The 25,014-nt window shown below is 46.5% G+C and overlaps 1 protein-coding gene across 3 annotated transcripts in view; it reads right to left on the bottom strand.

Annotated features, from left to right (window-relative positions):
- The window catches only part of LRCH2 (leucine rich repeats and calponin homology domain containing 2), a 90,093-nt gene extending 77,854 nt beyond the window's left edge, over positions 1-12,239 (bottom strand). For all 3 annotated transcript variants that reach the window (XM_073641352.1, XM_073641353.1, XM_073641354.1), the window contains exon 1: positions 11,863-12,239. In XM_073641352.1, coding sequence (XP_073497453.1) covers positions 11,863-12,169 — 307 coding nt within the window. In that variant the 5' untranslated portion in view covers positions 12,170-12,239. The remainder of the gene's footprint in view (positions 1-11,862) is intronic.
- Between the last annotated feature and the right edge of the window lie 12,775 nt (positions 12,240-25,014).

Here is a 25,014-nt window from a genome sequence, read left to right as displayed (position 1 = left end):
CCAGTAGGTGATGGCTCAATATATAGGGCTCCCACCTACTAAGGGGGTAGAGGTAGCCTTCTCATGGGTTTGCAGTCCAGAAAGGAAAAGACAATGTATCCAGATCTCTACATTGCTGACCAGTCGACCCTTCTTCCACAAACTACAATGAATATATTAGCACTCATACATGGCCACTATGACCACAGAGCGCACCATTCATAATTACTGTTCCTAGGGTGCTGAGCACCCCTTATCTTCTCTATGACGTGGAAAACACGAAGCAGATGGCAGAGAGCCACACATAAGGGAATTGGGGGGAGCATGTGGCCCCGTGATCACAGTCTGTACACCCCTACCATACAGGTATGGTCACGTTAACAAAAAAGCAAGTCAGTGCAGTTTACAACTTTATTAACCACATTCCCATAGCAGCCAATTTTCTCGTTTTCTCCCCTCCTTCCAAATAACAAATCACAGGTGACATCAACCCCAAGCCCCATTACCCCGACCGTCTACGCAGCAGGGCAATCGGGAAGAGCCAAGGCAAAGCACCAGAACTGGTGCATCTAATGTGATGAGCCAGTTCTGGGGCAGCTGCGGGCTCGTATTTTTAGGCTGGGAAGGGCCTTCCCAGCCTGATAATACAAGTCCACAGCTGTCTGCTTTACCTTTGCTGGTTATCAAAGATAGGAGGGACCCCACGTAGTTTATTTAGCTTTTTTATTATTTATGTATTTAGTTAAACAAGGGTAAACACTTGGGTTGAGCGAGTATGAATTGTTAACCCCCTTTGGAGAAGCACACTCAGGTGCTCACCGAGTATTTGCGGCGTGCTCGGCATCAATGAAAGTGTCGCCGCAGCTGCATGTGTCACATCTGTCATATCTGTGATACATGCAGTGATTGCCTGACAAACAGTACAGGCTGTAATGTGCCCGGTAACATGTGGGCTCAGAGCCAGAACCCGCATGGAGTGCAGGGATACTACCTTGGACATATTCATACGTCCAAGGTGATAAAGGGGTTAAGCAAGAGGCACCACCAACAAAACACCATGAAGACCAAGGAGATCTCAATAAGTCAGGGGACAAAGTTGTTGTAAAGTTGAAAAGATATCCTAATCTCTGATGATCCCCTGGAGCACCATGAAATCCATTATCATCAAATGGAAAGAACACGGTACCACAACAAACCTGCCAAGAGAGGGCCAGCCACCAAAATCCTCAGTCAAGGCAAGGAGGGCATTAATCAGAGACCAAAGGTAACCCTGAAGGAGCAGCAGAGTTCCCAAGTAGAGACCGGAGTATCTGTCCATACGACCACAATAGGCCATACACTCCAAAGAGGTGGCCTTTATGGAAGAGTGAGCAGAAAAAAAAAGCCTTTACTAACACACAATAGTTGTAAGGCTCGTTTTGAGTTTGGCAAAAGACGTGGTAGACTTACCCAAATGTATGGAGGAAGATGCTGTGGTCAGATCAGACCAAAACTGAACTTTTTGCCACCAAGGTAAACGCTATGTCTGGCGCCAAACTAACACATGCTCATCACCCCAAGAACGCCATCCTCACAGTGAAACATGGTGGAGGTAGCATCATGACGTGGGGATGCTTTACAGCAGTAGGGACAGGGAAAATGGTCCAAGTCTAGGGGAAGACAGATGGTGTGAAATACAGGGATATTCTTGAGCAAAACCTGTTTCAGCCTATCAGTGATTTGAAACTGGGATGGAGGTTCACCTTACAAGACAATGACCCGAAGCATACTGCTAAGCAACACTTGAGTGATTTAAGGGAAAAGTGTCCTCTACTTCCTGTGGGAGGCACTAGAGTTCTAGTCCTCTTCCTCTCTGAAGAGACAATTTGCATTTTTCCCAGAGAAGCATTGCAGCTTTAAAAGTCTCCTCACTGAGACATGATTAACATGTCACTCCCTGCAAAGAGAAAAGTTAACCCTTGGATAAGGGAGAAGTGTAAATGTTTTGGAGTGGTCTAAATCAAAGCCTAGACCTTAATCCAATTGAGAATCTGTGGTCAGACTTGAAGATAGATGGTTTCCTCTGGTGAACAGCAAACTTGAAGGAGCTGGAGCAGTTTTGCCTTGAGGAATGAGCAAGAATCTCAGTGGCAAGATGTGGAAAGCTCAGACTTATCCAAAGCGACTTGCAGCTGTAATTGTCGAAAAAAAGAGGCTCTACAAAGTACTGACTTTAGGGGGGTGAATAGTTATGCACACTGAAGTTTCCGTTATTTTGTCCTATTTGTTGTTTGCTTCACAATAATAAAACCAAAATGTTCACAGTTGTAGGCATGTTCTTTATATGAACAGATAAAAAAAAAAAAAAAACCACACAACAACATACTGAAATTCCAGGTTGTGAGGTAGCAAAACAAGAAAAATGCTAAGAGGGTTGAATACATTTCACAAGCCGCTATATCCATTATATATCTAATATCGTTCTACAAGATTGCTTTATTAGTTTGTAAACTAGCCACAAGTTACATAAAGCATTATAGTATGTAAAAGACGATGTTTTAAAAAGGCATTGCATATGCACACCAATGCTTGGCGAAGAAAAAAAAAAAAAAAATTCTCGCATGACATAAGGAGTGACATACGCAAGACACTCGTCCAACATTTTGGAATGAACATCGGAGTGATTTTTATTCAGCGATGTGAGCTAACTCTAAGGCTGAGACCTGATGTTGCATAGGAGAGCCCAGCGTCTGACGTCACTTCCGTTAATCATACGCGCTGCCACATGGAGGAGGGAGGCGTGCGGCTGGGGCGCTCAGGGATAATAACGGATGCCTGATTTAGGAATTTTAGGCCATGTTCCCACATGCAAAAAATACTGCTTCTTTTCCTGACTGTGTTTACACCAAAACACTCAATAGCTATCTAATTGTTAATCATGTTTTTGCTTTGTGTTCTTTTAACCCTCAACTGGTGAGGTGGGGTTTGCCACACCCCAGGGAATTTTTGTTCGGCTGTCATTCTTTGAAAAATGCTGGTATGAGGATACGTGTCTCACTAGCTTCCATCCATTTGTGGGTGTCAAAAATTTGTTATACTCATGTGTAATCAATCGCCAATAAGAAAACGATTAAAACAAACGTCATCTTTGCATTTTCTGGAAAAATAAGATTTCTAAACACTGGGGTATAGGAAACCCCACATCACCAGTTGCGTGACAAAAACCCCACCTCACCAGTTGAGGGTTAATGAGTTTTCACCTCTCTGAGATGTAAATAATAGATATAGATCCCATAATTAGCATCTATGGAACTGCGGTGCCCAGATCCCCCAAAACAGACTGGTGCAGTGGCCACAGTGGTGGGACAGGTAGGTGCTCATGCTCATCTGTCCATTTCTAGGCATGTCAAAAGCACTTTTGTGTATATAGTTCCCAACGTTTCTAAAATTTTTGCTAAAACACTACATGATTATGGAAATGAGGGGACCCCCTAGAAAAGCGATGGGCGTCTAATCTCAGAAAGATGGTCTTATATTGGAAGCATTTTTCATTCTTTAGGCTGAGTTCACACGATGCGTTTTTAATGAGTTTCCGCGGCGTTTTTGCAGTTGCGGAAATGCATTAAAAACGCATGGTAGAAGGGCAGCAATGTTCCCCAATTGAAATCTGCATGTGCTGTGCCCATGATGCGGATTTTTCCGCAGCGTAAACGCTGCGCTCAAAAATCCGCAGCATGTCCATTAATTTTGCGGAAGTGCTGCGTTTTCGCCGCCATTGACTAGCATTAGAACGCGCCAATTCCGCAAGACTGCATCTGTACTTGCGTTATTGGCGCGTTCTAATGTGCGGATGGTACCCGGGTGTGGAGGAGAGGAGAGTCTCATCCACACCCAGGTACCATTAAAAAAGCTGTAAAAAAAAGAATAAAATAAAAAATAAATGTATACTTACCTTCTGGCGGCCCGCGCAGCGCTCCTGCTTGGTTCCCGGCACTTTGCAGTGAGTTGAAGGACCTGCGCTGACGTCAGAGTCATGCGACGGGTCACGTGACGCTGAGGTTGGCAGGTCTTTCAATTCAAAGTTGCCGGCGAGGGAGAACGGATTGAGCAGGACAGCGCGGGCCATCGGAGGGTAAAGTATACATTTATTTTTTATTTTTACCACTCTCTCGGGTCACACTATATAAATCCATGCCGGTTGCATGGATTTATATAGTGTGACCTAGTTGTCAAGCACTTTCCAAGTGATGCTAAAATCGCCTGGAAAGCGCTTGTCAGTCCGCATGCGGAAATGCATGTGGAAACGCATGTGAATCCGCATGCATTCCGCAGGAAAAACGCATGCACAATCTGCATGCGTTTTTTCTGCCAGGGAGATGCATAATGATGCAGAAATTTTCTGCTTCATTTCTGCATCGTGTGCACATACCCTTAGAAGCATAATTGTTTCAGCTTGGATCAGGTTGTCACTATGACAGTCCTGTCTGGATAATGGCAGTCTGCTATTATGTTCAATCTGCCATGCATCCAGCGTTTACAGATGGTGGGCTTGTTAAGAGTTAACTGGCCTATCACGGAGGCATATATGATACAGGCTAACGTGTCGTACACAAGGCAGATCTCGCCCAACTTTCCGGTTCCCAATCCTTTACTATGGCCTTAGGTATAATTATACTTGGCCTAAGCTTTAATATAAAGCTAAAATAATAAGTTAGGATGTAAAATTCAATGACATTAATACTCAAAGAAAAAAAAAACAAAACCAGCAATTACCAGGCCTCGTCCCATAAAATCCAGCTCTTTGGAATTCCATAGAGAGAGATCACAAAGGCCATAAATATACCCCTGCCTCCAGCAACAAAGGCGCCTCTTGCGGGCCAAGAAACATGGAAGCGGCTGCAAAAAAAGCTTGGATAACACTCATATAGGCGACTCCGAATATAGAGCTAGATGGAGGTGTGTACATGACATCAGGGACAGGGGAAGGGAAATCAATCCCCAAACATAGAGGAGAAGGTAGCGACACGATTATAACGAGGGATCGGCTGGGAAGATCCGAGTCCTTTGTGCTTTGTAGCCATCACTTATCGCAGGCGTCTTACTGTATCTACATCATACGTCCTCATTTGTCAGGATGCGATGCTGTGAATGGAATTCTTATTCCCTCGCACATGATTTGCAAGACTGAACAGCACAGAAACTGGGGACTCCCTGTTTCCAATAGACAGCACAGACTGCTGGAAATGAATTAAAGGGGCAGAGGACTATTCAACGGGCAAAGCACCTGCCGACACAGCAATAGGGGCAACCAAGCACAGAGCAGCTCTATATTGATTCTTGTGGAGGAAGACGAGCCTGCCAGAAATGCATCCAGCCTGCTGCAATATGAAGGGAAAAAAATAAAAATGGTTAAAAGGCAGAGATGTCTCTATACTTCAGCTATAGCTATACTAAAAAAATAAATAAAAAAAAGTTGTTCTTAAGGGTTTCATAGCACTTGATGTTCGTGAACCAGAAACCTCAAGCCAAACGGTTTTGTAGATGTGAACAGCTAATCAGTTCTTTGTCTTTTTTTGGGGGAAGCTACAGGAGATGGGTAAACATGGCAGCGGCAGGGGTTGATAAAGGGGAAGGACGAATGAGGAATAGTGGAGAAAGCTCGGCCTGTGAACACTGCACGCACTTCAGGACAAATGTAAAGCTGAAGAACTCCTGTAATAGGTCATGAAGGAAGCCTCTTTTTTTCCTAGTGCTTCATGTAAAATCAGAGACACAATGAAGATACATAACAGACCGCTAGAAGGATACGGGCGCATAGTTGGGGTAAGGGCACTGCGGAGCAATTATATTTTACTTGAACACTTACAGTAGAGTAGGCTCTGTTCACAAAACCATGATGGCCTCAGTTCCTAGCCATGACAGATACGATGCTCCATCACAATTCTAGCAGGGGTCTATTATTTCTGACAGCAAGAATACAGCTGCAGACCTCACCGCTCTCATCACATCTAAAACAAAAAATCTAATACAGCAAAAATCCTTGAAAAGGATTGAATGAGATCAGAGCCCAATACTAGAAGGGCCGACAGAATATTAAAGAGGTTGTCCACTACTTTTACATTGGTGACCTATCCTTAGCATAGGTCATCAATGTCTAATCAACCGGGGTCCGACACCGGGCACTCCCGCCAATCAGCTGTTATCAGTCACCGGCTGGAAGTACTCACTTGTGGAGCTGGCTGTCTTGTGTATTGGCCGTCTTCTGTACTGGCCGCTGCAGATCCGCCTCCTATAGATTTGAATAGAAGGTGGGTGTGCATTACCCTGTGGAGGCCACTATCAGAAGATGGAGCAGCTCCACAAGTGAGTACTTCCGGCCCATGGCCGCCGCCGGGGGTGCCGGGTGTTGGACCCTGGCTGATCAGACACTGGACTTTGGAGTAGTGGAAATGTGTTCTGTATCTGATGGACGAGTATGGGTTTGGTGAATGCCAGGAGAACGTTGCCACCTGACTGCATCAGCTATAAAGTTTGGTGGAAGAGAGAATTCTTTGGGGGTTGTTTTTAGGGGTCGGCTTAGACCCTGGGCAGAGAAATCTTAATGTTTCAGCTTGCAAGACATTTTGGACAAATATAGGCCCTTTTCGGTTCCTTGTGACTGTCCCCAGTACACAAAGTAAAGTCCATAAAAGCATGGTTGGCAGAGTTTGGTGTGGAAGAACATGAGCAGCCACACAAAGCCCAGACCTCAACCCCCTTTCAACACCTTTGGGACAAAGTAAAACAGATTGTGAGCCCGGCCTCTCCTCCAACATCAGTCTCTGCCCTCACAAATGCCCCTCTGGATGAAGGAGCAACAATTCCCACAGACACCTCGAAAATGTCGTAGAAACCTTCCCAGAAAACTGGAAGCCATTATAGTTGCAAAGAGGATGGAGCTCTCCATATTAATGCCTATGGAGGGGGCACATACTATCATATGAACTATGAGGAAAAAAAGTGACTAAAAGTACAGCTTGTGAACTTTTTTGGTGTCATACAAGTAAATAATATTCTAACGCTAGGACTTATTATAGGACCCTCACCTATTCATGTTCACATACTGTATATACACGCCATTGTATATAGCTTCTTTTCAAAAGAGGCAACTCAGTTTATATGTTTATGTCCCACACGGGGTTAAAGTAATAAAAGTAGGGAGGGGGCTTCCTGACAAAGAAAACTGGTACATGTAATAAGTGCAAGTATTTCCCAGGGCAAGATACCAGAAGGGATATCCTGAGACATAGCTGTACTGTACATAAGAGAGCGCTGCTCGGGAATGTAGTAATGGGAAGAATGCATCCATAACAATGATGGAGAATCAGCCCTAAAGGAACAAGATCTATAGGAGGATTACTGGGACGGACCCCACTGTGTACTGTAAGAGGGGGGGGGGGGGGATTCCCACAGAGTGATAATCTGTACTACAGGCAGTATATAGAAGCTGTGCAACTGGATGGATCACTTTGTATCCATCTTCAAATGTATAGAATTTAGTTCCCCTAAGTGTATGTGCACACGGTGCGGATTTGCTGCGGTTTTGACGCTGCGTGTTTATGCTGCATAAAAACCGCAGCGGCCAGATGTTACAGCATAGTGGATGGGATTTCAAGAAATCCTATGCCCACTATGCGTTTTTGTGCACCTGCGGAAACTGACATGAGGTGCGATTTTCAGATCTGCAGCTTGTCCATTTCTCTTGCGGAAATGCATGCAGATTTTCCCCATAGACTTGCATTAAAGAGGAAAATCCGAAAGGCGTAAAAACTGCATGTGCACTCAAAAACGCTACATGATGATCAATAAAGTTTAAAAAAAAAAAAAAAAAAAAAAAAACAACACTTCTCAAATTTCAACATGAAGACATAAAAAACGCATGCATAAAAACCGCGGCAAAACCGCATGTAAAAGCCGCAAGTAACCTAATTTTCATATTAGGAGCTGAAATGGTGCAGAAATTCTGCAGCATCAAAAAAGCAGCATGTGCACATACCCTAAAAGAACAATTAAAAAATTGCAAAAATAAGAAAAATAGACTTGATAACTCCATTGTTTTAGTGATATGGTTTGGGGTCCCTATACCATCAAGGAGAGTGTCCCCAAACCACTGCAATGTCTGCATGGGTGAAAAAGACACCAATCCCAAAAAACATACTTTTTCTCTGGATACTCGCTGACATTACCCCGCAGCCCATTCGCTATATGTAAATCCATCCCCAGGACTCCTAAGCTCAGCCATATAATGAAAGCTCTTGTGCAGTCGTGGGCTGAATGCCAGCGAAGGCCAAGTATAAATGACATTTGGCATCTCACCTCACCTACCCAGCCCTCACAGTGTTTGAGGAGGTCTTCCATGGTGACAGGTTCACGTGACAGTCACACATGACACCTATTGGAATTAATGCCCTGCCCGTAAACGCGTGGACAAGTGGGGTAATCTTTGGAGCCACTAACCATTCCAGCAAATTACTGGCAATTATGAAGGAGGGGCTTCCCTCTATTATTCCCAAGTCACAAATCTACCACCGCATAATGACGACTGCTGTTGGGGAGTACTGGAACATAGTTTTGGAACAGCTGGAAAGGTGCAAAGTGAAGAGGAGGTCAACAGCAGCTTATCAAAAAGTATCCTGAGCAGCCTCCTGTAATAGATCAGTGCTGCTACATCAAGACCGTGTGCACTGTGCTGTCAGATAATACAGGCTGGAGACGAAGGGGGTCCTCATCATTGACCACCGCATTTTGTATAGGTTTCTCATAACACAATGATACAGGTGCATCTCACTAAATTAGAATATCATCAAAAAGTTAATTTAATTCAGTTCTTCAATACAAAAAGTGAAACTCATTATATAGATTCATTACAAACAGAGTGATCTATTTCAAGAGTTTATTTCTGTTAATGTTGATGATTATGGCTTACAGCCAATGAAAACACAAAAGTCATTATCTCAGTAAATTAAAATAATTACCAAAAAACACCTGCAAAGGCTTCCTAAGTGTTCACATAGGTCCCTTAGTCTGTTTCAGTAGGCTCCACAATCATAGGGAAGACTGCTGACTTGACAGATGTCCAGAAGGCAGTCATTGACAACACTTCACAAGGTCCCAGAGTTCAAATTTTCATTTGGAAATCAAGGTCCCAAAGTCTGGAGGAAGAGTGGAGAGGCCACAATCCAAGCTGCTTTAGGTCTAGTGTGAAGTTTCCGCAATCAGTGATGGTTTGGGGAGCCATGTCATCTGCTGGTGTAGGTCCACTGTGTTTTATCAAGACCAAGGTCAGCGCAGCCTTGTACCAGGATATTTTACAGCACTTCATGCTTCCCTCTGCCGACAAGCTTTTTGCAGATTGACATTTCATTCTCCAGCAGGACTTGGCATCTGTCCACACTGCCAAAAGTACCAATACCTGGTTTACAAACAACAGTATCACTGTGCTTGAGTGGCCAGCAAACTCACCTGACCTTAACCCCATAGGGAATCTATGGGGTACTGTCAAGAGGAAGATGAGAGACACCAGACCTAACAATGCAGACGAGCTGAAGGCTGCTATCAAAGCAACCTGGGCTTCCATAACACCCCAGCAGTGCCACAGGCTGATCGCCTCCATGCCACGCCACATTGATGCAGTAATTGATGCAAAAGGAGCCCCGACCAAGTATTGAGGGCATTTACTGAGCATACATTTCAGTAGGCCAACATTTTGGATTTTAAAAAACATTTTTCAATCTGTTGTTATGAAGTATTCTAATTTACTGAGATAATGAGTTTTGTGTTTTCATTGGTTGTAAGCCATAATCATCAACAGTAACAGAAATAAACACTTGAACTAGATCACCCTGTTTGTAATGACTAATATATGAGCTTCACTTTTTGTATTGAAGAACTGAATTAAATTAACTTTTTGATGATATTCTAATTTAGTGAGAAGCACCTGTATCAACGCCTGTTATATGCCTTTCATGGTAACAGAAGGCCACCGCCATCTGTTACAAGACCTACCCACGATACAAAACTACTACTTCCTGATAAGACTACACTCACTACAGACAGATACCGCCGCCTGCTACCCGGCCTTCCCCATGACAGAAGAAGGCCACCGCCGACTGTTACCTGGGCCTTCCCCATGACAGAAGAAGGCCACAGCCGACTGTTACACAGCCTTACTCGTTAGCACCGTTAGTGTATGTACAGCCGGGCTCCTTGGGTCACATACCTTTTACCCAAATCATTATGTTGTCACATTGTTGGGGGAAACCAGAACAAATGGAGGCATCAACACAACTACAACGTCCTCCACCAGATCGTATCCATGTACACCACCCGACAGACTGGTCACATCACCGGCACCACCACCACATCCGTACACTACCCGCACCGCCTGACAGACGGGTCATGTTACCGGCACCACCACATCCGTAAACTACCCGCACCGCCTGACAGACGGGTGACGTTACAGGCACCACCACATCCATACACAACCCGCACCACCTGACAGACTGGTCATGTTACTGCCACCACCACCACCACATCCTGCACCGCTTGACAGACTGGTCATGTTACCGGCACCACCACCACATCCGTATACCACCCGCACCGCCTGACAGACGGGTCATGTTACCGGCACCACCACATCCGTATACTACCAGCACCGCCTGACAGACGGGTCATGTTACCGCCACCACCACCACATCCGTATACCACCCGCACCGCCTAACAGACTGGTCATGTTACCACCACCACCACATCTGTACACCACCCGCACCGCCTGACAGACGGGTCATGTTTCCGCCACCACATCAGTACACCACCCGCACCGCCTGACAGACGGGTGACGTTACAGGCACCACCACATCCATACACAACTCGCACCACCTGACAGACTGGTCATGTTACTGCCACCACCACCACCACATCCTGCACCGCTTGACAGACTGGTCATGTTACCGGCACCACCACCACCACATCTGTACACCACCCGCACCGCCTGACAGACGGGTCATGTTTCCGCCACCACATCAGTACACCACCCGCACCGCCTGACAGACGGGTCATGTTATCGGCACCACCACATCCTTACACCACCCGCACCGCCTGACAGACGGGTCATGTTACCGGCACCACCACCACATCCGTACACCACCCGCACCGCCTGACAGACTGGTCACGTTACCGGCACCACCACATCCGTACACCACCCGCACCGACTGACAGACGGGTCATGTTACCGGCACCACCACCACATCCGTACACCACCCGCACCGACTGACAGACGGGTCATGTTACCGGCACCACCACCACATCCGTACACCACCCGCACCGACTGACAGACGGTCATGTTACCGGCTCATCTACATTCGTACACCACCCGCACCGCCTGACAGACTGGTCACGTTACCGGCACCACCACATCCGTACACCACCCGCACCGACTGACAGACGGGTCATGTTACCGGCACCACCACCACATCCGTACACCACCCGCACCGACTGACAGACGGTCATGTTACCGGCTCATCTACATTCGTACACCACCCGCACCGCCTGACTGACGGTCACGTTACCGGCACCACCACATAAGCACACCACCCGCACCGCCTGACAGACGGTCACGTTACCGGCACCACCACATCCGCACACCACCCGCACTGCCTGACTGACGGTCACGTTACCGGCTCATCTACATTCGTACACCACCTGCACCGCCTGACTGACGGTCACGTTACCGGCTCATCTACATTCGTACACCCCTGCTATACTACCAGCACAGGTGCTGGCCCATCCTAGTGGCCGGTATGGGGTGAGGTGACGGCCTCTGGGCCCAGCTGATGGCTGTGTACAGACCAGTGACAATGGCCGCACCTGCTTGTGTGGTGTCCGTCAGGTCGTAGCCGGTGCCCGGGAAGTCCCTCAGTCTGCGGCCGCTCAGGTTCAGGATCCCGGAGGTCCCCGCCTCCTCCAGCGCCCGGTCCAGGCTCCTCACCGTGTGCTGGTGCAGGGTCCCCGTGCTCCAGTGCGGTCCATTGGGGAAGCTGGGGAACATGGACAGCGAGCCCGGGCACACAGCGGTGGCACTCACAACACCGCCTCCTCCGGTGCCTACTCCCCCGCTCAGCCCACCGGGGCCCCCCGCAGCGGCAGCTGCCACCGCCGTCTGACTCGCCGCCATTTCTGCCAAGGAATAGCCCTGCTATAATGACACCGTTAGCAAGTGCTCGACTGTGTGCGCAGGCGCAGTGGTCGCTGATAGAGGGGGCTATACCAACAGGGTAGATGCGATGGGGGGGCGTTACTGAGACCTGTGTGTGGCGGGGAGGCGAAACCAAAACAGGAGTGCAGCTCTGGGGGCAGATAATGCAGCTGCGAGGGCAGCGCCGCTCCTGAGCGCAGACACCGGGGCTGACAAGTGCAGTAACATTGTAGTGTGCTGTGTGTGGATGATTTACTGACACAGTAAGCTGACAATCATCCACTACATCTTTAACCCCTTCAGCACCTGACATTTTTCACTTTTGCGCTTCCGGTTTCTTCCTCCTAAAAGAGCCATAACTTTTTTTTTTTTTTTCCACCACCTATTATTATTTTTTTTTATTATTATTATCATTGTTATTATTATTTTAAAGCCTGAAAAATAAAAAAGTTGTAAAAAAAATTGAGGTTCATGCAATGTTTTGATCAATTTTTATTGTATTTTTTGGGGGGTTAAGAGCAACGATTGAGAATTGACAATTTTCATTTTTTTTCTCACCACTTGGGATTGATCAATTTTATATTTTTATTTTACAGGGCGAAACGAAATATATTTACTTTTTTATTTTTTAAGTGAGAAAAGCAGGCGGGATGATTTTAAACTTGTATATTTTTTATTATTTTAATATTTTTTATGCGCTAAGTTGTTCTGTACACTGCAATACCGCACTAATGACATTGACAGAATGGGCTTCACAGGAGGGCCAGCGACGGGGGCCCCCATCAGACCTTCAGCTGTCATGGGCACCTACTGGCCACCTTGATTACAGATTGAGGGGGAATATTTTATAGTGGTGTTTTTTTGCTAACATTTCTTTATTACGGTACTTTTATTATTACTTTTATTACTTTATTCTATCTTACACCAGTATTGTCGTAGCATGCTTCAAGCATGGATGATGATAGTAATTCAAGAGAAACCAAGGAGTATTGTAGACTCAAAGAATAAAAGCTGAATTTTATTGAAGTAGAATTAAAAAATATGTTGTACAAAAAAAAAACACAAAATACAAAAAGACAGGAGACATGTAAAGTGTCATAATGCATGGCCACAAAATATCCATATTTTTAGGATAATATGAGGCTGTCAGACATACAAGTTGCCATCAGTCTAAATGTAAGTTACAAAGGGCGAAACATGGATACCATATGCGAATGGACACCTGGGAAAAAGTGCAACGTATATAAATCCCCTCAAAATTGTATGTCACATGAGTACCCGAATGTCCTAACCAATACACGGCAGGCACCGTGCTCCCTCAGATGTTAGGCAAATAGCCGTATCAAAAGTGAAAAAAGAAGAAAGCAGACAAAAAAAAGGAAGAGGTGGCCAGCAGCAGAAGAAGAATCCCCCTCAAGGACCCCAACGCGCCTTTCGCTGTGTTGTATTCACCGCTTCATCATGGGGGAACAATGGATGAAGCATGGATGATGACACCGGCTGTTGTCAGGTCACCAGAATCCACATGACCTAATCAAAGAGGTCATGAGCTGTGACAATCATAGGGTTAAAAGCCTTGAAATTTCTCCAGTAGCGACTCTAGAGCTAACCAGAGCTGTTTGTAAGGGCACGTGCACACGTTCAGTATTTGGTCAGTATTTTACATCAGTATTTGTAAACCAAAACCAGGAGTGGGAGATAAATACAGAAGTGGTGACGTGTTTCTATTATACTTTTCCTCTGATTGTTCCACTCCTGGTTTTGTCTTACAAATACTGATGTAAAATACTGACCAAATACTTAACATGGCCAAAAGGTACCTCTATCTGTCTGAAGAACCAGTCCTCATTGAGCACTGGCCTTGAATGCACGGTTCTCCAGTTGTATGAGAGTTAGGAAAATTGCAGAGCCAATTCCTATGCAAATGAATATAGCGAGCCATGCAGGCACAACGCACCTCTACACTGACAATCAAGCTCAGTAGGACCTATCCTTGACATAGATGCTGGTCCTAGGGGTGGAACCCATGTCTATTAGACATTTGTGGCATATCTGGTAGATAACATATGCCATAAATGTACAAGATGGGACAGATGCATGGGTATACTAATACATCACAGACTGCACCTGAGTCAACAGAGTGATGCAGCAGCAAAAAAGGCAAACACAATTCCGGGATGTATTAAGAGAAGCACAGAGTCTAGATCACGTGAAGTAATTATCACCCTGTACTCCTCTTTGGTCAGGCCCCATCTGAAATACTGTGTCCAGTTCCAGGTTCCACATTTTAAAAAAAACATTGAAAAACTGGAGTAAGTTCAGAGAAAAGCAACCAGGATGGTGAGCGGACTGCAAAGTATGTCCTACGAGGAACGGTTAAAGGATCTGGGAATGTTTAGCTTGTGAAAAAGAAGACTGAGAAGAGACTTAATAGCTGTATACAAATATCTGACAGGCTGTCACAGTGTAGAGGGATCATCCTTATTCTCATTTACACTTGGAAACACAAGAAGCAATGGAATGAAACTGAATGGGAGAAGATACAGATTAGATATTAGGAAAAACTTTTTGATAGTGAGGGAGATTAATGGCGGCCATGAGAGGTGGTGAGTTCTCCTTCAATGGAAGTCTTCACACAGAGGCTGGACAGACATCTGTCTGAGATGGTTTAGTGACTCCTGCATTGAGCAGGGGGTTGGACACGACGACCCTGGAGGTCCCCTCCAACTCTAACATTCTGTGACCCTTTAAATTCTAATAAAACTACACAACTCCATGATGGATATATTCAGTACATCATCTTATTTGGGCATGTACTGCATCAGGCGATCAGCACCAGTAGCCCAAGTAATATACATTGCCGAGCTCCTGGTGAAACTGCGGAGATCAGCGAGAACACAGTGAAACACTTAGATGTTGCGGTCAATAACAGCCATGGCATGTAGGTAGTTAGACAGAGGGAGGGCACTTCTGTCAGCCCATCGACCCCCTGCCTATTGATCACCAGGGTGCAATGATGTTGTCATGGTAACCGGGGGGTCTAATAGAATGCCTGTCAGCATTAGACGGATTCACAGGTCTGTGATTCGTGGTTAGTACTCGGACCATGGTGCACATCCTGGTCACAGGCCTCCTTTCCTGAATTCTATAGCCTCATACATGGCCATGAAGCTGTCTAATCAGGAGACCAGTGACCAGTCCCTGCATCGTGGTGAGTACTGACTTGTGAATCCGACATAATACACCACAATCCAGAGCTATTTGCTGAGGTAAATGATTATACCACTCCTTTATGGTAACTTGTACTCTAAGGCTATGTTCACACATCTTGTTTTTTTCAGCGTTTTTTGATGCGTTTTTTTTATGCAAATTTTCAGCTGCGTTTTGCAGTACCATCAAAGTCTATCAGATTCTAGAAATCTCATGCTCACATCGTATTTTTTTTTTGCTCAGGATTTTGTGCTTTGCATGTTTTTTTTTTACAAAATAGAGCATGTCACTTCTTTCAGCGTTTTTTTCACCCATTGGAAGTAATGGGTGGTGAAAAAATGCTGAAAAAACGCACCAAAAAACGCAGGTGTCAAGTTTTCAGCATTTTTTGTGCCTAAACCAGAATGAGAATTTTTTTTTCACTGAACTTTATGTACAAACATAAAGAGACAAAAGGACCGTGAAAGAAAACGCTGAAAAAAAACGCACCAAAAATGCATCAAAAACGCACCCAAAAAAATCCTGAAAACAGCAACAAAAATCCTGAATAACCTCCTGGCAAGAGATCAGGTTTTGCTGCAGAAAAAAAAAAACATGATGTGTGAATGACGCGCCCCTGGGCCTGTGTCGCGCTGCGTTGCACATGCGGGAGCTTACCCGGAGCCGGATCTCTTGAGGGTTGTAGTCTCGTGGCGGTGATCCGGTCCGTGCCCAGGGAGTCAGACTAAGTGGCGCTGTATTAGCGGTAGATGTTGGACGACTACGCCACCCGTTGAGTACAGCTAAGGAGCTGCTGCTGCAGGGCAGACCGCTGAGGCCGGTGGTAGGATTGTGCAGCGTGATAGTATAACCCCCAACGGGAGGGGTATGGCCTCAGGGCAGCCGACGTGGATGATGGGGGTAGCAGGAACCACTCAGAGACGGTACGGTGTAGTTCAGGGTCTTTACTGGTGACAACGATAGACCCCCCCGGAGTACTGGCTAGCGATTGGGGCCTGGTCAGTCCTTGAGCAGATGGGATCTCCCCTGGCCAGGCGGAGTTGTAGGCCTCCCAAACTAACGATACTCTTCTGGCTACCTTGCTAGAAGCGGGTATAAGTAGCCCACGTCCCTGAGTGTACCGTGTGGTGCTCACCCGTATGGCCGGTGACTCGGGGCCTTCTAGTAGCTTCCGCTCCACGACGGCGGTGCTGGTCCCATGCGTGTGACCGTGCCTTCGGGTTTCTTGGCCAGAGGACCTGAAATCCCCTGCCTGACGGATTCTGCTGCTGGGTAGGAGTTAGTCCCCGCAGCCTCGGACTCCGGGTCCGGTAAGAAATCTTCTCAGTCAGGGCGAGCTCTGCAGCTGCCAGCCCCTGACTCCTTGTAACACTGCTCCCACAGAGCTCCTGATGTTTCTTCCTATGCTGCTTCTCTTCTCTACTTCTGGCATGGCCCAGGAGCTGGGCCCAGCCGGAGCCACAGCTCCTTGTCAGCCCTCCTGGCTCAACTCTCCCTCTGAACTCTCTAACCCTGCCTCAGCCCCAGGTTTTTATAGGGGAAGTTCTTCCCCTCCCAGGACTGGGCAGGAGGTGTGGCATGCATAGGATTCCTGACCAAGAGACCTCCCACCTGCTCTCAGACATAACATTGCTGTTACTGTGGAAACCAGACCCCTGGGGTGCCACATGAACATAGCCTAAGGCCACGGCCCCACTATCAGTATTTGGTCAGTATTCGGTCAGTATTTTTTCTCAGGAGTGGGAGCCAAAACCAGGAGTGGGTGATAAATGCAGAATTGGTGACTTGTTTCTATTATACCTTTTCTCTGATTGTTCCTCACCTGGTTTTGACTCCCACTCCTGAGAAAAAATACTGACCGAATACTGATAGTGGGGCTGTGGCCTAAGACCCAAATTCATCAAACCGGGCGTTTTGTGCCGCAGCCTTGATGAAGGGTCCTCTGGAGTAAGATGTGGCAAATTTCTAAGCCCCATAATGAATTTGGCGCATCTTTCAGCTGCTGTTCACCACTGGAGTACATTAATGTGCGCCATTTTTTGGAATAATTAGGATGCATTTGGCAATGCCTCGTCCAGCCCCCCGCAAAAAGTATATGGAGAAGGCTGAGACCGGCATAAAAACGCCAAAAGTCACAACGTTTTTTGTTGCAACTGCGCAAAAAAATTTCAAACAGTTTTAGGCCAAAATCCTGACAAAAACTGTTTGGTGAATCAGGGCCTAAAAATGCGAATGATCCTTGAGGAATGCTGCTAAGGTAAGAATAACGCCATAGGACTAGCTACCAGGCCGCGTCCATGGTCTCATGGAATACACAGCACACGCTGTTGCTATGCCAACACACTTATACTTAATACTAGCTTATCGGATCCGTTGTGCAATAGTTAAATTGCATTCATCACAGATTGTATAATAGCGGTAAATTATTCTGAAAATCGCTTAGAAGCAGATGTCATTTCATCAGGCATTTTTCATACGTTAGGAGATAGTACGTTACCATGTTAACCCTTTCCTCTCTACGTCACCAGTACCCCCGAAAAGCCAGATAGGTTTATTATTACCCTTTTCTATATATTTTCATCACAATAATATTTGTGCTGCATCTAATGTCCATAATAAATAATAAAGCATAGGGCGCCTGTGCAAGAACAATATATGGGCCCCTTGCAGTCCAATAAGGTGTCTATGACAGAAGTTTCTGCTGACAGGTAGTCCTCCATTTTAATTAGCTCTATATAAACCCGCCGCCACCACTGATTGGCAGTTTTCTGCCTATGCACAGTGCACACAGAAAGCAGCCAACCAGTAATGTGGGCGGGGTTGTACAGAGCTCAGCATTCAAGAGAACTGCTAGATCTGCAGCAGAGAAAACGGTGATTCTCTGAAAACTGCACCAAGCAGCCCAGTAATGGACACATTGCTGGAATCAGGGTCTCTGACCCAACGTCATGCTGCTTTCAGATGGGGCAGCAAAACCCTGATGACTGATTCCATTTAATTGAGAAAATATTCACTTTTTGCATCGCAAAGGATGAAATCCGCAAGCACATCTGCAGGATACATAAATCCGCTGCAGATTTCAAATCCGCAACACTGGTCCAATTTAGCTGTGGATTTTTTTTTATACAGGGTGTGAATGAGATTGAAAAAAATCTCATGTACTATGCTGCTACTGTGCTATTCGATTAATTTTCCACTAGCGAATCCACAGCATTTACGCTATGTGGGAACTTACCCTTATACTTGACTCTTCTGAAGGTTCTGGCAGAATTTCATTCAAGACTTGTGAGCTTATCAATAACAAAGTTATATGTTTTATAAGGGTATGTGCAAATGGGGCATAAACACAGCAGATTTTCTCTCCAAAATTTCCAGGCAGACAATCAGCTGAGTATAACAGTTCATGAAATGCGGATTTTGCAGGGCAGCAGTGGCTCAATTGATCGTTGTACTAAGCTTAGTTCTTTTATTGAAGTACGTTTGGTTCTGGTCATGTACTTATGGTGGTTCTGGGGACGTATTCATGTACTGATGGTGGTTCTGGTGATGTATTCATGCATGGATGGTGATTCTGGTGACATATGCAGCGCGTTGGATCAGTGATTAGCACTGCAGCCTTGCAGCACTGGGGTCCTGGGTTCGAGCCCCACCAAAGACAACATCTGCAAAGAGTTTGTATGTTCTCCCCGTGTTTGCGTGGTTTTCCTCCGGGTTCTCCAGTTTCCTCCCACACGCCAAAGACATACTGTTAGGGGAATTTAGATTGTGAGCCCCAATGGAGACAGTAACGATGATGTATGCATAGCGCTGTGAAATATGCTTGCGCTATATAAATAAGTACACTGCTCAAAAAAATAAAGGGAATACTTAAACAACAGAATACTACTCCAAGTTAATCAAACTTCTGTGAAATCAAACTGTCCACTTAGGAAGCAACACTGATTGACAATCAATTTCACATGCTGTTGTGCAAATGGAATACACAATAGATGGAAATTATTGGCAATTATCAAGACACACTCAATAAAGGAGTGGTTCTGCAGGTGGGGACCACAGACCATATCTAAGTACCAATGCTTTCTGACTGATGTTTTGGTCACTTTTGAATGTTGGTTATGCTTTCACACTCGTGGTAGCATGAGACGGACTATGCAACCCACAGAAGTTGTTCAGGTAGTGCAGCTTATCCAGGATGGCACATCAAAGCGAACTGTGGCAAGAAGGTTTGCTGTGTCTGTCAGCGTAGTGTCCAGAGGCTGGAGGTGCTACCGGGAGACAGGCCAGTACACCAGGAGACGTGGAGGGGGCCGTAGGAGGGCAACAACCCAGCAGCAGGACCGCTACCTCCGCCTTTGTACAAGGAGGAACAGGAGGTGCACTGCCGGAGCCCTGTAAAATGACTTCCAGCAGGCCACAAATGTGCATGTGTCTGCACAAACGGTTAGAAACCGACTCCATGAGGGTGGTATGAGGGCCCGACGTCCACAGATGGGGGTTGAGCTCACAGCCCAACACCGTGCAGGACGCTTGGCATTTGCCACAGAACACCAGGATTGGCAAAGTCGCCACTGGCGCCCTGTATTCTTCACAGATGAAAGCAGGTTCACACTGAGCACATGTGACAGACGTGACAGAGTCTGGAGACGCCGTGGAGAGCGATCTGCTGCCTGCAACATCCTTCAGCATGACCGGTTTGGCAGTGGGTCAGTAATGGTGTGGGGTGGCATTTCTTTGGAGGGTCGCACAGCCCTCCATGTGCTTGCCAGAGGTAGCCTGACTGCCATTAGGTAGACATGAGATCCTCAGACCCCTTGTGAGACCATATGCTGGTGCGGTTGGCCCTGGGTTCCTCCTAATGCAGGACAATGCCAGACCTCATGTGGCTGGAGTGTGTCAGCAGTTCCTGCAAGATGAAGGCATTGAAGCTATGGACTGGCCCGCCCGTTCCCTAGACCTGAATCCGGTTGAGCACATCTGGCACATCATGTCTCGCTCCATCCACCAACGTCACGTTGCACCACAGACTGTCCAGGAGTTGACGGATGCTTTAGTCCAGGTCTGGGAGGAGATCCCACAGGAGACCATCCACAACCTCATCAGGAGCATGCCCAGGTGTTGTAGGGAGGTCATACAGGCACGTGGAGGCCACACACAATACTGAGCCTCATTTTGACTTGTTTTAAGGACATTACATCAAAGTTGGATCAGCCTGTAGTGTGTTTTTCCACTTTAATTTTGGGGGTGACTCCAAATCCAGGCCTCCATTGGTTAATAAATTTGTTTTCCATTGATGATTTTTGTGTGATTTTGCTGTCAGCACATTCAACTTTGTACAGAACAAAGTACTCAATGAGAATATTTCATTCATTCAGATCTAGGATGTGTTATTTGAGTGTTCCCTTTATTTTTTTGAGCAGTGTAAAATAAATACCTGAACGAGCCCTTAATCAGATGGTCTTGAAGGGAAATCTGCCAGCAGGTTTTTGCTATATAATCTGATGGTAGCATGATAGGGACTCAGACACTGATTCCAGTGATTTGTCACTTAGTTTACTGAATGCATATGACAGAGTCAGAGTTTTCTCTGCATAGCTCAGTTGTTGAGCTGTGTATAACCCGCTAACACCACAGTTTTCTGTGTACATTGTAGAGCGACAGAGAGCTGCTAATCAGTGGTGGAGGAGTGATTGGACTAGGAGGCACAAGGTCAGTTTTCCTGTAGTGATAATCTCCTTCTGATAAATCACTGATTGCATTGAAAAAAGCAAAATACCCCCCCCCCCACCACCACCACCACCACCACCACCAGTAAGTGACACTACATCATGGTGTTCTACGTTTACATAGAAAAAAACCTACTGACAGATTCCCTTTAAATAAACGATGACAGTCATTCTGAAAACAGTGAGTTGTGGTGTATGTGGGTTATATAAGTGTCAAGTGTTTGCAAAATATTATGTTGGCCTTGTTACTGTGTGTAAATACAATTTGAGAGAAATGTATACAGCGTCACTTTGTGCTATCAGTTACATTACACTGTACTATACATGGCAAAATGTCAAATATTTTAAGCAGATGAATAGTGTCCATTGTCCGCTGCAGCATCATTTCCACTGTAACTCCAGTATAGGAAAATGTTACCAAAATATGCCATTTCTATGCAAACCTAGTCACATAGACACAGATCTTCAGTGTAGTCTGTGCCATCCTGGTGGTCAGCTGTGGCGCTATCAGTTCTGCTCTTCCTCAATAGTCGTATATTCACAAACAAGTCAGGAAAATACCTAAAATGTACAGCGCTCTACAGTAAAATCAGTCATTAACCTCCAACTTGGTGGCAGTCATCTGAAAATATGGCCATGCAAACTGCAGCAAATCTACATTGGCACAGGAAAAAAGGATATCTAATAATCAAATGTATCATTGATATATTGCACAAAAAACCACGCCAAAATATCTTTAACAATAGGAAACAATGGAATAGTATAGAGGGAATGTCTCACCATTTTTTTTTTATTAGTAATTATGAATTTTATAAACACGTATTTTTAAAACAAAATAAAACTTACCGTATTAGCATTCTTTTTTTTTTTTCTTTTTTACTCAGCTGCTGGGGTTGCCACTTTAATTTGCTGGTGTGAAAGTGTCAGAGCACAACTCAAGCCGCAAATGCGGAAGCCCCAGGGCATAGGAGACAAGGAGCAGCGTCCAACCATATTATTATTATTTATTTATACAGCACCATTGATTCCATGGTTCTGTATATGAGAAGAGATTACATACAAAATACAGATATCATTTACAGTAAATGAACTAACAATGATAGACTGGTACAGAGGGAAGAGGGACCTGGCCTTGCGGGCTTACATTCTACAGGATGATGGGGATGGAGACTGTAGGTTGGGAGGGTTGCAGTATCTCCGGTGGTGGTGAGGCAGCAGCTCCGGTGGTGGTGAGGTGGCAGCGTGGTCATTGCAGGTTGTAACGATGGTGAGGAACGAATAAGTGTGGAGGAGAGAAGGAGGTCTTGGGAGGACCGGAGATAACGTGATGGAAGATATCGGGATATTAGTTTGGAGATGTACGGAGGAGACAGGTTATGGATGGCTTTGTAGGTCAGCATTAGTAGTTTGAACTGGATACGCTGGGCAATTAGGAGCCAATGTAGGGATTTGCTTAGAGGAGAAGCGGAGGAGTAGCGAGGAGAGAGATGAACTAGTCAGGCAGCAGAGTTAAGGATGGACTGGAGAGGTGCGAGAGTGTTAGCAGTTAGGTCACAGAGGAGGATGTTGCAGTAGTCAAGGTGGGAGATGATGAGGGCATGAAAGTAGTAGTAGTAGACTGAAAGTTGACAAAAGAATGGATTCTAGAAATATTTTTGAGGTGGAGGTGACAGGAGGTGGTGAGAGCTTGGATGTGCAGTTTGGAGGACAAGTCAGAGTCAAGGGTTACCCAAGGCAGCGGATTTCTGGTACAGGGGAAAGCGTGATGTCGTTTATTGTGATAGAAAGATCAGGTGGGGAAGATATGTGAGATGGAGGAAAGATAATTAGTTCAGATTTGTCCACATTGAGCTTGAGGAAGCGAGAGGAGAAGAAGGAGGATATGGCTGATAGACACTCCGGGATTCTGGACAGCAGAGAGGTGACGTCTTGGCTAGAGACGTAGATCTGAGTGTTATCAGCGTATAGATGGTACTGAAAGCCATGGGACTTTATGAGTTGTTCCAGGCCAAGGGTATATATGGAGAAGAGTAGGGGTCCTAGGACAGAGCCTTGCGGGACTCCAACAGAGAGAGGGCGGGATGAGGAGGTAGTGTGGGAGTGGGAGACACTAAATGTGCAGTTAGAAAGGTATGAGGAGATCCAGGACAGGGCAAGGTCTTTGACGCCAAAGGAAGAGAGAATCTGTAGTAGGAGGCAGTGGTCAACTGTGTCGAAGGCAGAGGACACGTCTAGGAGGAGTATAGAGAATTGTCGGTTAGCTTTGGCTGTAAGTAAGTCAATAGTAATTTTGGTCAGGGCAGTTTCAGTGTAATGATAGGGGCAGAAGCCAGATTGTAGGTTGTCGAAGAGCGAGTTAGATGAGAAGTGAGAGGAAAGTTTAGCGTGAATGTGTTGCTCAAGGAGTTTGGTGAATGGGAGCAGCAATATGGGCGATAACTGGACATAGCGGTCAGGTCAAGGGATGGCTTTTTGAGGATGGGCGTGTTTGTGGCATGTTTGAAAGACAACCCTATCACCTATGCTTGCGCAGGCAGTGGCGTACCGCCAATGGCTGCAGGCCACGTGACTGCTATGGGGCCCATGAGCCGGGGGGGCCCGATAGCAGTCGCCCCCCATCTGCAACACCCGCTCCGCTGTTTGATTGCCGCCGCCGCCCACCGCCACTGTGTTCAGACATTGCCATGCGCTGTGCGGCTGTGTCTTGTAGTAATGACGGCAGGGGCGACTCTGCGCCTTTAATTGTGCTCGTGTCGCCCCTGCCGCGTCATTACTAGCAGACACAGCCGCACAGTGCACTGCGCGCGGCCATGTCTGAAATCAGTGTCGGCGGGCGGCGGCAATGAAACAGTGGAGTGGGGGGGGGGTGCAGGAGGGGGGGCCCTGTTTAAGGGAGGCCCTGATGGAGGGGGGGCCCTGTTTAAAGGAGGCCCCGATGGAGGGGGGCCCTGTTGAAGGGAGGCCCCGATGGAGGGCGGGCCCTGTTTAAGGGAGGCCCCGATGGAGGGGGGGCCCTGTTGAAGAGAGGCACCGAGGGGGTCCCTGTTGAAGAGAGACCCTGTGGGGTCCTTGATAAAGGGAGGCCCCGTGGGGGTCCTTGATAAAGGGAGGCCCCGTGGGGGCTCCTTGATAAAGGGAGGCCCCAAGGGGGGGCCCTGATGAAGTGGTGGCAATTAAGCAGCGCCGGCGGAGCAGAGGGTGCAGGAGGGGGGCCCTGATTAAGTGCCGGCAATCAAACACTGCCGGAGGTCATCTCTGTGGACATGCTGGGGGAGCGGTCTGGGCCCCGACGGCGAGTGGGCCCCTCTGATGGTCCAGAGCCTGTGATGGCCATCACACATGCCGGCGGCTCTGCACAGCTGGACCGGACACAGGACAAGGGGCAGGTAAGTGAGGCTTGCCACCAGATTCCCCAGTCCCCATATTAAATATATTTCTAATGTGTATTGTGTGTATGTCAGTGTGTATGCCTGTGTATATATATATTTATGTCTGTTTTATGTGTTTTTAAGAATGTGTTCAAATATGTACGTATCTGTGTATGTGCTTGTCTGCATATGTATGTGTGCATATCTGTGTACCATCTGCATGTCTGCGTACTGTGTGCATGCGTGCATGTGTGCCTACTGTGTGTGTGCATGTCTGCGTGCTGTGTATGTGCATGTTTGCATATGTGAAGGGTGAGGGGGCAGCCTTTGCCCTGTGTTGTATACCTACATTTCTCCGCCGTATCTGTGCATCATGAATGCTGTATGTATTAAAGGGACCACTGAGACTCTTTCGCCCGGGGCCCACGAAAACCTGGAGCCGGCCCTGGTTGAAAGCAATGATGGAGGAGGGATAGTCATATGACACTCCATCTCCCTCATTCCTCCTCTGCTTCTGACTCAG

Source organism: Phyllobates terribilis, unplaced genomic scaffold (genome assembly GCF_046119375.1).
Source record: "Phyllobates terribilis strain yellow unplaced genomic scaffold, ASM4611937v1 Scaffold_7__3_contigs__length_470593459, whole genome shotgun sequence".
In the NCBI taxonomy this organism is placed as follows: Eukaryota; Metazoa; Chordata; class Amphibia; order Anura; family Dendrobatidae; genus Phyllobates; species Phyllobates terribilis.
The sequence above is the reverse complement of the archived record's forward strand: the minus strand, read 5'-3'. Positions and strand labels throughout refer to the sequence as shown.